Source organism: Limulus polyphemus, unplaced genomic scaffold, assembly GCF_000517525.1.
Source record: "Limulus polyphemus unplaced genomic scaffold, Limulus_polyphemus-2.1.2 Scaffold2480, whole genome shotgun sequence".
Taxonomy (NCBI): domain Eukaryota; kingdom Metazoa; phylum Arthropoda; class Merostomata; order Xiphosura; family Limulidae; genus Limulus; species Limulus polyphemus.
This window is the reverse complement of record NW_013668090.1, coordinates 145,082-163,159: the sequence shown is the minus strand read 5'-3', so window position 1 is coordinate 163,159 and position 18,078 is coordinate 145,082. Positions and strand designations below refer to the sequence as shown.

Below are 18,078 nucleotides of genomic sequence, written 5' to 3'. Positions count from 1 at the left end.
AACGACCCAAAACACCACACACTCAATGAACCAACTGAAGAAAAGGAATCAAAAGCAGCTTATCCCAAAGTGACCTCCTTTTTGTTTTGTATTTCATTTAAAGACTGAGTTGATTATAACAACATTTAGTAAGGTAAGTTTGGTTTTAGATAGTAAAGCAACATTAGGCTGTCTGCTGTGTCCACTATAGGGAATCAAATCCTGGATTCCAGCAGTGTAAGCCTGTAAACTCATCATTGTCCCACAGGGGGACTGAAAAGCCAGCAGGCAAAAAGAAGCCACTGGAAAAATCGAATCAGAGCTGAATATATGTCTCCATCCCATTACGAATAAGATCACTGACAGTCTCAACCGAGAGTGACCCCACCCCCCCTCATTGTTGTGCGACGCTAGATATCAGAAATGGGATAGGAGAGACGTGATTTGCTTCCATGAAAGAGATAATAATCAGAGAGGTATTATAAATTGGCTGACCAATAAAAAAAGTATTTAATTTATATATATATATATTATCTTATTTTTTGCAAAAAGCAACTAGGTGGCACTAAGAATGCTCAAAGTATCTCCAACTGCTGCCGTAGTATGGAAAAACCCATTAGTAAACGCTTTGTCGAGAAAAAAGTGATAACATTATGTGAATGAGGTGCTTATAATTATATACAGTACCAGGATAGAGGGTGTATTGATGTAGGTGGAGAGTGTCATGAGATAAATATTGCCAAGGACCATTAGGTGGGGTATAAAAGACTGGAGGAAGCGAGAAAAAACCAAACCAATGCTCAGATAGGCAAAGAAAGAAACCCTGGCAGTGGAGTAATAGTAATACTATAAATATAATAGCTACAACTTACAAGTACAAGTATGGGAGGAGGTGAATATGTTATGGAAATATTTTTATACTAGCTAGTTTTGTGTAATAGCAGAGTACTACAGGTTGTATTTTACTGGAATACTCTACAGAAGAATAAAGAAATCCATAGTAACTAATACTTTGTTACTGTACTAGACATTCAAAGAGTAACAAAGTTACTAGTAGTCATCAAGATATATTTTGGCACAAACATGTATATATAATCAATACCTATGAGTGGTTTTTTCCCCACTTTATTGTCATGTAAAAAGATATATTTGTATGTAATCAACTTAAAAATCTGAATACCTATCAACAGAAATGTTTTTCAAAATTAGTGATTGAAACTTTTTAACTGAAATAGTTAATATGAACAACAGATATAGCTTGTACTCAACAAATGTAGAACTATTTTACTTGTAATCACTAACTTCTCTTGCTAATTAGAACTGTAAGACTGGTGCTGTAACTAGTTAAAAAAACTGTAATCACATTTATTAATAGACACTTTAAAAGTGTTTAAATAACATGCACTAAACAGTTTTAGTTGCAAAAAAAAAGTGAAACCATAAATGTGTTTATAAAAATTTCTCAATGTAAAAAAAATTGCTATAAAAGAAACTTAATATTTAATTTAAGACCACAAATGAATTTTGTTCAGCATAGCATACATATATTATGCAATACTATATTTCACACCCAAGATCTTGTGATATTCCCCTGAAGGAAATAGTGAGGTCTAAACTTACTTGTGGAAAACTTTTATACCCATATTAATATTAGCAGGTGAGTATAATATTTAATGCAAGCCACATTTGCTGTTTGCTTGAATATCAAAAAGAAAAAAGTGAATGTGAACAGAAAATAGCAACTAGACTTTAAAAAATATTTTCATCTCAACTTTATTATAAACATCATAATATGCCATATTCACATAGGTATTAATTTTTAGATATATTACTACTACATCACATTTACTAAACAGAAACATTTCAATTATGATCACTACTTACTGAACTTTGAAGGTTAAAAATAAATACATTAAATAGTACTAAAGTTCAGTATAATACTAATTTATCTTTATCTTATTTATCTAACTGAAACTCATTAACCCTAAATAATGATTGTTTTCAAAGTCCAGGAAAGGTTTTGATTCTAAGAAAAACATAGTGTTTATCAATGTTTTTCAAGTTACAAATAAGGTTGTGAAACTTTGAGAGCATCACAGACACCAACCCTGTGAGTAAGAAGTCAAATAAAATAAACGTACATTAGTATTCAATAATACAAAATTGATGTAATTTACAAAAATATATGAATACATGTATAAAAGCCAATGAATATATTACAAATCTCTATGAATCTTGGTAAGTGATTACAAATCTTTGTGCAAAACAAACTCCAAATTGTAAGTAATGCAGATAAGCAATGAAATAGTATACAATTACTTAGTGAAGTTCAAAATATAGATTAACACCAATGCTAAAATAATATTTTCATTTAACAAAAAAAAATACATGTGTACAGAAAAAAAGAGTACTTTTGTATAAACACAAAATAATTTGTATATATGTAAACAAAACAATACATCACTGATAGAACCTATTCATATAATAGGCATTTTATTACATGTAGATAGATATATAAAGATTTCTGACAATTTGAATTAACCTCTAGTCTTTTAACTCCATTAAATATATATCTGTTTTTTAACTAGTTACTAACATTTAGTGGCAATCACATTATATTTAGTACTGTACCATAAAAGATTTGATCCATCTTATTAAGATCACTTCTAAAACTCTTGTGTCCTGAACTTCATTATAAGGTAATGCATAAGGTATGTTCAAATCACCTTGTAAAAGACTTTATATGGTCTCAACAACTTATAAAAGGATGTTCACTCTTCCTTAAACCCTGCATCTCCAGCATATGTAGCTATAAACTGTTGCAGTAGTCTGTGAAACTGCTGTAATCTTTGGTCATTCTATAGCCAACATAAAGAAATCATTTAACTCACAGCAAATACACGTACAACTAAATACTCTTATAAGTAATTGTACAACAGTATGCATTTTATTATAAAAAGTTCATTACCAAGGAGTAGTGCCATTAACAGAATACAGAGAAATAATTGCAATCTCTAGTTGTGGAGAGTTTTCACTAATTACCTAATTTCACCACCACCATTTTAAAATACATTTCAAACTTACATCCATTTAAAACAATAGAAAACAAAGTTTTCAAAATTATTTTATTATATCAAACATATTAAAACTGATAAAAACAAACCTATAACAATTAAACATTAAAAAAAAATCAGTAAAGCCATCTTATAATCTCTTACTAGAAGTGTAGAAAATACAAACTGATAGGTACCTTTAAACTAAAAACCAAAGTTTGCAAGAAAATAATGAAATTAGCAGTTTTTCATTAGTTACTACCAAGTCAACAAAACTCTGTTAATATAGAATATATGCAGCTAAAGATTCAGTACAAAGCTATTGCTGATTGAAGCAGAGCAACAAAAAATTACTCTGTATAGCAGAGACAGCTGGTATGTCTTAGGGACTTGTGCCTAGTAATGGTCAGTTTCAAACTGTTTTTGTTAACCTAAGATGGTTGAAATGTTGTTCTTATACTTTATTTTAATTTAAAGTTTTTAATACCCATACCAGCCATCTCTGCTAAACATTTTCTTGTCATCATTAAAAAATTATTCTGCTGACAAAGACTGCTGTAGGTCTATTATAAATCGGCTGATGAGTAGAACAAGATGTCTCAACAAAGATCATATTTAGATAAAGATCCATTTTAAAACTAATGCAGAACTGAAAATGTAAACAATTCTGTTAACAAAGATCATATATCTCCAAACATTCATTACAAAGCTACAGCAGAAGTTAGAAGCACTTTTGCACTACTGGAGGAAACAAAATGTCTCTCTGTAACCCAGCCACTTGATAAAAGTACATAATTGAAAAGTTAGAGAACAAGCTTGATCTTACTTTATCTGGTTTTCAAGGCTTAAAGCCACAACTGAACATGTGAAAAACATTTCATTTTGTAATACGACAGATGACAATTAAAAGATAAGTAGCCAGATGAATTTCAACTTCAATGGACATATTCAGACTATTTGTAATGAAACCAACACAGTCCAGAGGTATCATCAGACAAGATTAAACATATCAAAAATGACTGAATGTTGAATTAAAATTTTTACTATCATACTTGACTATTTAACTCTCTGAACTGATGAAAGTGTCTTCTCATCATTACGGTTTCTAATAATTAAACATACTTACATAACTGCATTATTTTTACAAGTACAATAATTTGATATTCCCAAGTAAATTAAGAGTATTCATAGTAATATCCCTCATTATTAACATTAATAAATCTATCTTACAGATAACGGCTGCTTGAGGTTTATACCTGAATGTAAAATTACTTAACTAAAAAAAAAATATTTATAAGATTAACTTTATTTAGGTTTATTTACTAACCTCAAGACCAAAAAGATAGGACATATTTTCATTTCTGGCATGCGGCATATTTCTGACATTTAAAGCAGAGTAACCTGAAACATAATTTCATTGCAAAATAAATATTTGAAATTAAACCCATTATACCTATCAGTAAAAGACTGAACACCTGAAATTCTTAAAAAGAGGACAGTATAGAATCAACTTATAATACAAAATAACTACAACAAGAATCACTTAAATTTTTACATAAAACAAACATAAACAGGGCTGTTGACACATGCTGTTATGGTGGTTGGGGAATAAACTTGTTTGATTGAGTTTTGACTTTTAAAGCCAAGACTCACACAATCAAGCATCAGCCAGTACAGATTGCTTTAAGCTTGATCTGTTAAAGTAGATGTAGTAGTTATACTGATCCTGAGTATGAAATTGTACTTCTAGTAGGTGAATTACATTACAACCTTCTCTGATGAAGGAATGTAAGCAATACGACTTAACAAGTAAATGCCAGCAGAAGAAGCTGAACGTGATAACTAGATGAATATAAAAAAACCTAAAAACTGTACCTAAATGACACTTTAGTTAACGAAAGTTTTCAAACTATCCCAAAGAAAAATCATATAATTCAAAAACCTTATCTAGATTAATTTTTTTTTACTATGTCAATTGAAATCACCATAAACAATAAAAAATCAAAAGCAGAAAAAGTACCATTACTAATGGAAAAATCAACTGTTAAAAGCATAATTTGTAGATCTCCTGATGTTTCAAGCATGAAACACAATGCTTTTGGTTTGTTTGTTTGAAGTTAAGCACAAAGCTACACAATGGGCTATCTGTGCTCTGCCCACCACGGGTATCGAAACCCGGTTTCTAGCACTGTATGTCCGAAGACATACTGCTGTGCAAATGGGGGGCAATGCTTTTGGAGTATGCACAAGGACAGTAAGAGAGATGTGACTAAACTTGTATTACAGACTATGGAAAGTTTCAGATAAGAAATAATTAAAATTTAAGTTACCATTATTAGACTCAATGTCTTCTGGAAATTATTGTCTAATAATTATTTAGAACTATCAAATAGTGCATGACATACCATTGAAAAAGCTTTCATGTTTAAAAAATCTCACAAAATTAATCTCACAAAAGTACAAACAGCCTTTATTAGTACACATTTAGTTACAGTCCTAGCTGCTAGCTATATATAATTTCATAAAATGATCATTAAAATAATGAGACATTACTGACTACTAACAGTTACAAAAAAATACATATATTGGTCAAAACTAAACATGAAAATATATACAAAGGAAAATGCTCAACTGCTACGGTCAAACATACCTAGTTAACTATTCTACTGCATAATATTTTAGCCTAAGGTATAAGATGTAATACATACTTGTTAGATATAAACCTAAGACTGTAAGATTATGCATTAAAAATAATTTATTTAGTGTCTTATAATTAGAGCTACAGATATTCAGTTTTAACTAATAAACACTCGTAAAACACCCCTAATAAATTGGTAGTTTTTCAATAAACATTAGAAAAACACCAAATATGGTTATTCAGTTTACTTTAACACCCACACTTCTCCGAGTCACTGTGCTTGTTAGAGTTAACCCTTTCCATATGGACTACATTGCTCTGAAGGAAAAGGACCATGTTTCGTCCATTAGTGGGAAGTTTGTTTTATAATTTCATATAAAATATTAGCTGTTCTTCCAAAGCTTTAACAAAAATAAAACTTTGTTTTGTACCTGTTATTATTCCCATAAGAGAATTTAGTGTGTAGAGAATATATATGTTAGTATACTCATTACAGTGTTAAAAACAAAAACTCTGAAAAACAACAATTTTAAGGTATCTACAAAAACTAAAAATTGAAACCTCAAAACAAAAATTTTAAGATACTTAAATAAACACCAAAAACACAGAAGCTCTACTTATAGTAATAGTCCAATATATATAATCATAATAATAAAACAGCTAAAATAGGACTTTGTGAAAAAACACACTAAAAAATAGGTGTTACAATGTTGAATATTCGAGTGAACATTGAAAGAAAAACCTACTTTTTAGTGTTGTTTTTTTTTTTTTTATAATGTTCCATTTTCATGATTTGGACATATATGTATTATGACAATTCAGTTATTTCATAGCAATCCAGTATATTCCTCATATACTTTATTTTGATTATATCTTTATTAATGTATAATTTTACTTTTTAATTAGTGGACATAATTTGTACATTTTCTTTATAAATACACGTCTGTACCCATACTGAAGTACTGATTCTCAGAGTTAAAATGTCATGACAGTAAGTTACAATATAAAGTTCTTACCATATCTAGCACTTAGAGTTTCTTCATAAAGTAAAATAGCCATAACAGCATCACTGTCAGCTACTTTTTGTCTCAAGGACAGTTTACTGAAGGCTTGAGCCACTGACATACTAAAAGAATGGAGAAAATGGTAAGTTATATTTGTTTGAAATCCAGCACTTTCACAGAGATAACACTGGACTATGAATTGCTGACAGAGAAATGAATACAATCAGTTATCCAAGGAATGGGGCATTCAACACCTTCTCAGAATAGGAAGGGTCGAATAATTGAGGTTCCACAATATGAACTTCTCAAAATCTAGCAAGTGCTAATATTTTGAATCACTATAACACAGTTATTATATCCAGAAACATAAACCATATTCTTTAATCATTTCACTTAAAAAAATTATTGAGAAAAATTTATGAAACATAATTACAGGGTAGAAACAACAGCCATAGGAAACTCTGGCCCTTGAGCAGCTGATGAATGAACTCTTCTACTGGCTACATAATAACCTTGTATCAGGAATTCTGCTTCTTCAGTAAACCTTGTGTTAATAGAGCTGGCATAAGTCAGAAACTGAAAGCCACAAAAATAAGCAAATTCAAGAAGCTCTTTGTACAAATACATATACTACTGTCACACAACAAAATTCCCAGTTGAGCTACAATATATAATATTTGAAACAAAATAACCACTGTGATGATTAAAAGAATATGAATGTTAAACTGAAACTAAAACAAATAGTTTAGTTGACAATAAATATATGTTTAAGTAAAAATAAACTAGAAATCAAACATTTTCCTTACCTGAAAATGTATTTCTGATAGATAATTACCTTTCCACACAGTAGCTATTTCTCTCTGGTACCTGTTGTTAAGACTGCATACACCACTAGCCTTCAACCATCTCCCACCTAAGTCACGTTTTGATGTGAACTGTGCTAGTACATGATGAAATCATCATACAGCATAGCCCTCCACCAATAGAAGGGCTACACATCTTCCATCTACATTAGATCCCCATAAGCACTTGCATTCAAAATAAACTTCATTCTTAAGTGAGGCAAGAATAATGTGCACTGGTAGTGGGATGGTGTGCAAAGAGGTAAGTATCTATAGGAAATACATTTTCAGGTAAGGAAAATGTTAACTTCCAAAATATTCCACTTACATCTTCACACAGTACCTAGAACCCTACATTGATGTGATGGAGTGGCCAGTATAAAAGAGAAACCTGGATAAGAAGAGAAAAACCCATGGAGTGTGACATCCAATATTGGGGGCTTACTAGAGGGGAACACTCATGGGAGACTGCATCCTTCTCATGCAAGGTATACTCTTCACCTGGATGGAAGTATGAAAGCAGAAAAGGAAAAATAAGCCAATGTGTTACAAAGATTGGTTGAAAAAATAGATGACCAACTTAACTTTTGCACACAAGTCAAATAGACATGAGTTGTATTGTGGCTAGAGAATTAATCAGACTATATAGTTAGGTATATGTTCTGTTGTATAATATATCTGCCATACATACAGGAATGAGGATTAAGGTCTCTTCCTGCCTCCCAAGGAGAACACTTTGCCCATCGAGCTAATCAAAAACCACCTGGAAATTGTAGGTGACCTGCACTGACATGGACACTCTGCCCTGTCTTTTACTAGAGAATATGCAATGGTTTACCACAAAGTCTATTTTTGAAAGCTGGAATGTGCAAGCCAGAAAAATGGGCAGGCACTCCCCCCAGTGCTGGCTTTTTCCATGATTTTGAATGGAAGGTACAGTTTAGAATGGATATACATATATGTATACCATAGTGGTCTTGTACAAAAACCCATCTCAACAGCAGCACACAGAAACCAGAGTGGAGGGGATTAACACTATCTGTTATGCCTGACTCGATGTGAAGTTAGAGAAGTAAATATATCCTGTGAGGCAACACCAGCCACTGGGTGGTTTATGAGGGGGAAATAAGACTATTATTAAAAGTGGGTAAGAAATAAGTGAGGTATCTTGTTAGAATTGGTGAATAGCCTAAAGAATGGAAACTGGAGGGAGAAGTCTAGGTGGAGATGAAGATGTGTTGGGTGTTGTCCATCTTCCTGGCTATAAGATTTCACCCAATTGTTGCCAAAATGGCAAGGCCAGAGTCAGTCAAAAAACGAAACTGAAGAGAAGTGATGTGATAGAGTCATCAGGTATACCTCTAGGGAAGAGTAAACGACTCAGAAGAAGTGCTAAAACCACTGGTAAGTCACACAGCAGTAGGGGATTGCAACCATCCTGAAAGGAAACATGTTGAGCAACACCAGATCCCTCTTATGGGGAACAAAAGAAAAACAGGGTAAGAACAATTGTTGTGGGCAGAAATGATGGAAAAGAAAAGGACCTGTTGTACTCCCAAGCCACCTACATGTAGGGAAGGAAAAGCAGTCAGGAAACAAGAGAGAGTAAGATTTGTAGAACAGAGTATAGAAGGCACATAAGGCATAAACATTGGAATGGCAATGACTTCAAGTCAGAAGGAGAAGGAAAGAGGCCTTCAAGGAAAGGTAAGAGAAGGAATAAGTGGCCAAGGGTTCAAACGGGGTCTGGGTGAAAGTCAAGATCCACAAGAAAGTGCCAATCAGGCAAATGAACTGGAAGAAGAGAAAGGAAGGACAAGGAAAGAAAAGACAGAACCACAGCAAAATATACAAAATTTGGTTTACAAGGCCACACAATATCTCGCCATGTTGTATGTCAACAAAATCTGGTCAAACAGCCTGGTAAAGAAGTCAAAATGGCGAGCAACAGAAGGATGAACCAGAAACATAGGATGTCTAACAGACAAGTGGCAATAACAATGCCACTTGCATTGAAGAACAGAGTGAGAGGATGAATCGAGCAGTGACAAAGAAGTGCAACACAACATGAGAAACTACCCATCAGTTAAGTAATGGGCAATCCCATGCAAATAGCTGAAGAGACAACACTCCCAGGTGAAAGAGTAATGTAGAATATTGGAGCCAGAGGAACCTCAAAGATGGAAGAAGAGGTGCCTAAGATGCCAGTCAGTGGAGAAGAGGAAACCAAGACAGAGCTGGCTATTAAGATGCTACCAACAGGGCTCGACAAGGAGTGTCATGGAACATCACCAAGACGTGGGGGAAGATAGATAGCAGTAAACACATACAGAAAAGAAGAGACCAATACAGGCTGAGGGTGTCCACAGCCCGAGCAGTTGATTTTGGGATTGGGAACAAAAAGAGCTGAGATGACCAGACACTCCATTACTTGGAGATAAAATAATGAGTGTGAAGAAAACATGGCTCTGAGATGGATCAAATATAGAGTCAGGGGCAGGAACAACCAAGAAAATAAGACCAGACCAACAGCCTCTCAGAGGAGAAGGGTTATGGCTGTAGAAGAGGTCTACTGAGTAGAAGCAAAAAGCAACCAAATGTTCAGAAAAGAATGAAAACGAAGACCAAGATTGTGGATGTGGCAAGTGAAAGCCCTCATGACCTGGCTAAAAAGAGAAAGAGCAAAAGTCAAGCCAAAGGGTAGAGCCCTTTACTAGTATATCATATTAAGGTAGACAAACTGAAGGAAATGTTGTGATGATGGGGCTATTAGAATGTGAAGAAAAACGTCTGAGAACCATCTTCATCCAAAAGGCTGAAGGAAAAACAACCTATTAAGAGGAAGATACCCCTTCATCTGAAACTTGAAAATCATCAGAAGTGGTTCAAAGAAGAAGTACAATGAGAGGATGTCAGTCCCCAGTATTCAAGGGGACAATGAAGAGACAGGAATAATAACCCTGAGAAAGGCAATAGACTTTCTCTGTGGCATTCAAAACCAAGAGCTCTGACACTCTGTCTTCAAGATGGTGGAGGTACTAAAGAAAACAATGAGGAAAAGTGAAGAAGAGGAAGAGAAATGAAGAGAGAGACAGTGAGAAGAACCTGAGTGACACAATTGTCAGCTGTGAAATGAGTCCACAGATTAGCAAAGAAGCATCCCTCCCCAGGACCCAAGTTGACTGGGTACAAAGAGAGGCAATGACTGATAAAATGGAAAAAGGCCTCTGGGGGAGACAGCAAGATAAGGTAGAGGGGTAGGAGGAGGAAATGTGATAGAGGACAAGGTTACTTGGGCCAAGGAACATGAGAGAATACATGGGAATGAATGTAAGATGGGAAAGTAAAGAAGTGAGAGAAAATTGGTGGCAAGCAGCTTCCACTAGAAACTCCAATGTGCAATGAACACCCCAAAGAACTTATGGCAAATGAGTGGAGTGAGGTGCAAGACACAAAGGGAGGATTGAGGAAGGTGAAAGACAGAAAAAAAGGATGTTGCATCTGAATAGATCTCAAATGTACAGGAATTACATGAGGAGAGAGAAAGAGAGCCAATGATGAAACCCTGGTCTAAGTATGGTAAAAGATCAACCAGAGATACCACATAAAAATTACATGGATCCTTGGAAAGAACCTCAGATAGGTGATAAAAAGAAAACAGACAATAAAAGGTTGGGCCGGCATGGCCAGGTGGTTAAGACACTCAACTCGCAATCTGAGGGTCGCGGGTTTGAATCCCCGTCACACCAAACATGCTCGCCTTTTCAGCCGTGGGGGCGTTATAATGTGACGGTCAATCCCACTATTCGTTGGTAAAAGAGTAGCCCAAGAGTTGGCAGTGGGTGGTGATGACTAGCTGCCTTCCCTCTAGTCTTACACTGCTAAATTAGGGACGGCTAGCGCAGATAGCCCTCGTGTAGCTTTGCGCGAAATTCAGAAAACAAACAAAAAAACAACAATAAAAGGATAAACCACGAATAAGGTGAAGATGGTAGAAGAGAGCCCTAGTAAGGGATACTGGAGACAGAAGGTTAACCCCCAAGCAGAAAAAGGGAATTCCAGGGATTGAGGATCAAAGAGAGGGCTTGGCATGGCCAGGTGATTAGGGCGCTCAACTCGCAATCAGAGGGTCGCGGGTTCGAATCCCTGTCACACCAAACATGCTCGCCCTTTCAGCCGTGGGGGCGTTATAATGTGACGGTCAATCCCACTATTCGTTGGTAAAAGAGTAGCCCAATAGTTGGCGGTGTGTGGTGAGGACTAGCTGCCTTCACTATAGTCTTACACTGCTAAATTAGGGATGGCTAGCACAGATATCCCTCGTGTAGCTTTGCGCAAAAATTCAAAATGAACAATCAAAGACAGATAAAGGGGAGCAACTATTAACCATGTTGAAGGATTCATGGAAAAGAGGAGGATGAGGCATCTAGGGAAGAGTGTGAAAGATGCTAAGACAAGAAGATCTCAGTATGTATACTAAAGTAAGGTGAAGGGGAAGAATAAAAGTTCAGCATGAAAATGTAATAAAGATCATAAACAAACATTGGAGAAAGAAAAATCATAGTACAAACCTGGCACAATCAGCAAAGAGAGAGAGATAGGAATGATGTGTTTTTCCAGAGTGAATGACAATGCCAAGCAGTGGAAAGAAATGGACAAAAACATCAACCTCGTGGTCAGGCTCAGGAACAGAGAACATGCAGGAGATAGGGGAACTTGAAAGAAATGCATAATTCATTAACAGTAAAAACTAGCAGTAATGCATTACACAAACAATGACTACAGCAGCCATAGACAAAATAAAAGAGTTTCAAGACATAACTTTGCAAACAACCCTAGTAGAGAACATTAACTAATCTGATTTCAAATGAAATTTCGGTTTCGTAAACAGAGGTAGAACCTCAGGAGGAAGATGCTGCAAAAACGTTTGTTGACAGGGTTGAAAAAGAATGTAAAACATAGCCATAACACAGCTTGTAGCATACCACTGTTCAGAAACTTAAAAATTTGAGAAAAGGCATATCATAAATCTTATGAAAGTCAAAAATGAAGAATAAGATTTCAATGAAAGTTAACATTTTCTTTAACTGAAAATATATTTCTGTTAGATACCTCTTCACATAGAATAGCTTCATTCGTTGTGCATCTGCCTATGAAATTTGCATGCCACTAGCTTTGAGCCAACTTCCACTCAAAACTCATGTGTTTAACATGAACTGTGCTGGCGCATGATGACATCATCATGTGCCAATAGCCCTCCACCAATCGTATTCAACTGAACAAGCTCTTGCTGCTAGAGGAGGGCACACTAGCTGTTTGAAGGATGACCTGCATTATACATACAGTGTCACCCCTGCCCTACTTCCTTCTTGAGTCATGAGGAACTCTCTGTGGTTCACCCCCCTAGTGGCTAAAAACTGATGAGTGGCAAAAGCCTCCCATGCTCTACTGGAAGAAGGGAGATAATTTATGGTGGGGAGACCCAGAGAAGTGCCAGAATCCCCACTGTACTCTTGCTGGAAAGGTCTTTTACTGGAGACAGTGGAATGGGTGACTGCAAAACCCAATTTTTAAAAGCTGGCAAATGCAAGCCAAAGAAGTGAACAGATACTTCCCTGATGCTAGCTTTATCTATGACAATCCATGGAATGGATACCTCTTATGGTCTTGCAAATCACCTCCTCTCAGCAGTGGGCACTGATAAAGCCAGGATGGATAAGTTGAGTGTTTTCCATTACCCTTGGCCCAATGTGGATTTTGGAAAATAAGCATACCCTGGGAGGCAACACCAGCCACCTACCAGGATCTGATAAAGGAGAAAGAGATAATGAAAAGGAATATTTACTTACCCTTCTCAAAGATGGTGTGTAGATTGAAGAATAGTGACCAGGGAAGCCAAAATCATGCAGGAGATGAAACAGCCAAATGGTGAATATAATGAGTGATGAACACGTGGAGAGTAGTCCCCATGCCAGCTTCAAGGGTCGGCAAAAATGGGATGAAAGAGAGTGAGACAGGTGACGAATTTTATATAATGAAATGCAAAAATGCATGTGAGTATCAACAAACAAGGAAGAATATCCCAACCAAAGGAGTTGACAGAGCCCTCCAGTCAGAGTAGAAGGCAAGCGGTCCCTGGATGAAGAGGAATCCCAGGGCAGAAACAAACTATGGAGGGAGCCCATAAAAAATATATCCATGCCAAGTAACACTGTATGGACTGGACAAGAAGACAATCCAGGTCTGAACAAGCATAGAGATGAGAAAGAGTGGTGAGGGACAGAGGATAGAAAGAATTATTTTCTTCCCAAGCAGCTGAAATCTTAGGAAGAAAGGCCCAGGTAGAGAAGTAAAGAAACAGAGTAAAAGAGAATGTAGGAAGAGTCAATGACATAGACATTTGAACAACTGGAAGGAAATGTGTCTTAAGAAAAAGATGGTATAAAGAACAAAAAACCTACAACTCAATGGAGCAAGTGTAAGAGAATGAAAACAACATTAAAGTCCCAGTGAGGCATGGTAATAGGGTGTAGGGGTTGTAGAAGGAAGGATCAGAACAAATTGGAGAGGGCAAGTGAAAAAACACTTGGTAGGAATGGAAAAGGTGAAGAATAGCAAAAATTGCCACTCAATAACCAGATGTGATGGAAACTGACAATTCATGATTGAACAACAACATGAAAAAGGCTGAAAGATGAGCCATTGTAAGATGACCTGAAAGAAGGGAGTGGCAAATGGACCAGTCATTGAAAACCTTGGCACTTCCAGACGAACAAGGTTGAAAGATGTAAGAAATGGGATAAGAAGAAGGCTATATAATCAGAGAGACCAGCTTGAAGAGTGATGGATTAGACAAATCCACACTTAAAGATGGGGGAAAGACACTCCTGGGTGAAAAAGAGACGTGAAATTGGAGCAAGAGAGAGAGGAGGAGCTGGGTAAAGAAAGAGGGGGCCTGGATACCAATCAATGAAAAAAGAGGAAACCACAGTTGTGCACAGCAAAGTGGTACTGCCAATAGGAATCAACAAGGAGTGTCATGTACCAAGGTCAACGGAGAAGGCAAAGAGGAGGATGGGCTTACATGAGACCAGTCCTAGCTGAGAAAATCAACTTCCAGAACCAATGGATGAGGAACTGGTTACCAAAAGACTGGAAGTTTGATGTTGAGAGGAGTGATAAAGGCATTGATAAGGGATGTGCCCAACTGAGAGCAAGCCCAATGAGAAATGTGAGGGTGGAGTTTACCACTCTATGGGTAGTATCTTGTCTGGCCAATTCAGGTGATCTATCCCTAGGTTCAGAGACTTCAGCACAACAAACTTGAGATGTGCTCAACTGGAACGAGGTCCAATGTCCAGAAGCAAAGAGCCCTGGAACAGATACCCTCTTGACGGCTGATGTAAGAAATAACCATCAAATTGTCAGAGAGAATTGTGACCAACAAATCCATGAGAAGCTGTAAGAAATGGAATCATGCACAATGAACTGCAAGAAGTTTGATAATGTTGATGTGGAGTGAATGCTTCTCTGGAGCCCACATACCTAACATTATGTTATCATTCAGATTTGTTCCCCAAAGTATCAGGAAAGCATTAGTGAAAAGATGGAGGTCCTGTCAGGGATAGCAAAAGAGCACCCACAGTGATATTGGTATGGTAGAGCCACCAGGTCAAGTCATCAAAAAGAGGGAAGTGCATAATCTAGAACAATGAATTCCAAGAAAGGTTTCACTCGTCCCATAAGGTTGACTAAAGGAGGTGCATATGTGCATGGCTCAAATAAATGAGTCATTCCAAGGAAGCCAGAGTCCCAAAAAGCAAAAGAACCTTGTGTGCATGATGAAAATGAGAAATCCAGATTAAAGTGACTATAATCATTTCATTGCTCTCAGGCTGAAGAAGACTGAGCCCAAGTGAGATGAAAGTTGAAGAACATACCCAGATGTACCAAATATCAGGTAGGCAAGAGAAAAGATTTGGAAAGCTTGATAAACAGACCAGCTGAGCAGCCTCCTGTAGAAGAAGGGAGGTGTAAGAAAAGGAGCCCTCCGAAGAAGGGAGTCCCAGCTCGTGAATATGGTGAGCAAATGTCCCCATAACTTGAAGATATAAGAGACAGATGCAATGCCAAAAGGCATAACACAGAACAGGAAGACAATTTTGATGGAAGAGATATAGAAAACGTCTGAAGGATGAGACAATTGAGATATGCATAAAAGCATCTAATACATCCACATTGGTCATCTACAGACGTGGTGAAAAAGACCACCAAAGTGAAAATAAACCCTCCATATGGAACCAATTGATGATAAAAAACTAGATGAAAGGTTATAGGTCAACCAGACACCAGTCTAAAATATTTTTGAGAACCACAAAAGGAAAAGACACTAATAACCAGGTGTAATGCCATTCTTGGCCAAGGAATCTAAAACTGCATTCCTCAAGATACTGAAGATAAACTGGGTTGGAAGAAGGAAGAAAACAAAAAGGGAGGAAAAAAAAGTAGAGAGCTAAGCCCTAGGCAAGGAGCAAAATAATCCATCTGTTGGCTGAAAATGGAGACTAGAAGCTGGCAAAGTGAAATAAAGGGCATCCACTGTGCCAGACCTAACAGTGTAGTCGTGAACAAGATGAGCAGCAACCATAATGTCGGGAAAAGGGAAGATGTGAAACTAGAATGGGAAAGAAAAACAAAGATGCAAAAAGGCCTAGGAATGAGAACAGAAGGGTAAAGTTGAGAAAGACAAGAAACTAAGGAAGACAATGAGGACTGATGTTGGATCACCTCAGTCTATGTCTCAAGAGAATCAGGAACACCACCTTCTGGTAACGAAAGGGAGCCTAAAGAAGATCATGGAGAAAAGAGGGAGGCAGGAGAAAATCAGCAATAAGAGGATCTCAACCCAACAAGTTCCAGTAGTAGAGGAACCAAGTAAGATGGGACACAACAGAAGTAGTACAGGCCACAGTGGTAAAAAGGAGAGTAAAAACCTCTCCAGAAAAACTGTCAGGAGCAAGATTATGTGTCTCAGACATAAGATGAAAGGACGAGATATAATGTAGGAGGGGATAAGAATAACATGAAGGCATGAAAGCTGGCCATTAGAGAGTGAAACAGAAGTTATGTATAATGGATTGAAAAAACTGCACATATTGAAACATCATTATAAAAGTGGTTCTTGTGTGCCATAATTGATTCAAAGTTTTAAGAGTCTGGAATCAAGAAATAAAGGAAATTGCTCTTTGGGGACTCAGTCTTCTTGTTTTATCTATTGTTGATCTTCAAATGCGTTTTAGACCCAAACAGTTCTTACGGTAATTTATATAAAGTACAGCATAAAAAATAAACAAATATTAATTTACACTGGGACAAAAATTAATTTAGGAATAATAATAATAATAATTTCTGTAAATTAAAGGTTATCTAATGAGACCTAGTATTTTCTGAAATCACTTTGACTAAGATAACTAAGCTTATTCAAGTGACATTATAAGCCTTTCATAATTTCTAACTTATAATCTGGTGAAAACAGCAAATATTACAGTGTAATGTCCTGTGATGTGTAGGAGAATTAATTGGCAGCAGTGTTAAATGTATGACTCCTTGCAGTATAATATTGTTACGACAGTGAAAGTCACGTGACGCTAGTAACACGTCATGAGATTCTAGAAGGATCATGTCTGTTTGTGGTGTTACGAAAGTGGAAGTCACGTGACGCTGGTAACATGTAAATCGTATCTAGAAGGTTCCTGAAAGCTCGAGACGCCCTCTATTTTGTAAATATAAGACCAGTGAGAAGTGACGATATAGATAATTGCTGACAGACAGAGACGGATAATTGAGTCAAGCATGGTAGTAAAGCACGTGAATCGTTGTGAATTATAGCGTGTGTTTAAGCTAAAGTAAGTGTCAAAATTAAGTGTACTGCAAAGTTGTATTGAGAGGGAATAAACTAGTTTTATTTAAGAAAGGACTTAAAGTTTCATTGGAAATAAATTATACGGAAAATTAACAAACGAACAGAGATGTAACAAATTGGTGTCAGAAATGGGATTGAAAAGAAAAAAGAGAAGATGGAAACGAGAACTGGCAAATCAAACTACAGCTTAGCAGATTTTATGGCAGCAATACAAGAACAACAAAAGAAACAAGAAGAGAGATTACAGCAGTGGCAAGAAAACCTGTAACAATGGCAGCTCGAACAGCAAAATAAACAAGAGAGATTACAGCAGTTGTTGGAGGAAAAGAAAAGAAACAAGAAGGGAGACTACAGCAGTGGTTGGAGGAGAAATAAAATAAACAAGAAGAGAAATTACAGCAGTTGTTGGAGGAAAAAGAAAAGAAACAAGAAGAGAGATTACAGCAGTGGCAACTGGAACAAGAAAGGAAACAGGAAGAAAGTCTCCAACAGTTGCAGGAAAGTCAGCAGCAACTACAGAAAAGTCAACAGCAGTGGCAAGAAGTACAAATGGAAAACAATAGCAAATTTCCAAGTGAATTAAATACATTAAAGAATGATGTATTGTCTTTTACATAAGGGGGATACATTAACTATCGAC

The 18,078-nt window shown here is 36.3% G+C and overlaps 1 protein-coding gene across 8 annotated transcripts in view; it reads right to left on the bottom strand.

Moving 5' to 3' along the window:
- Nucleotides 1–1,733: 1,733 nt before the first annotated feature.
- LOC111087693 (MCM domain-containing protein 2-like) overlaps nt 1,734–18,078 on the bottom strand; it is a 97,644-nt gene continuing 81,299 nt past the window's right edge. For 7 of the 8 annotated variants that reach the window (XM_022395195.1, XM_022395194.1, XM_022395192.1 and 4 more), the window contains 4 exons: nt 7,108–7,250; nt 6,687–6,796; nt 4,360–4,433; nt 1,734–2,837 (listed from right to left, as the gene is read on the bottom strand). In XM_022395195.1, coding sequence (XP_022250903.1) covers nt 2,751–2,837; nt 4,360–4,433; nt 6,687–6,796; nt 7,108–7,250 — 414 coding nt within the window. In that variant the 3' untranslated portion in view covers nt 1,734–2,750. The remainder of the gene's footprint in view (nt 2,838–4,359; nt 4,434–6,686; nt 6,797–7,107; nt 7,251–18,078) is intronic. The other variant, XM_022395191.1, reaches the window with a different exon arrangement.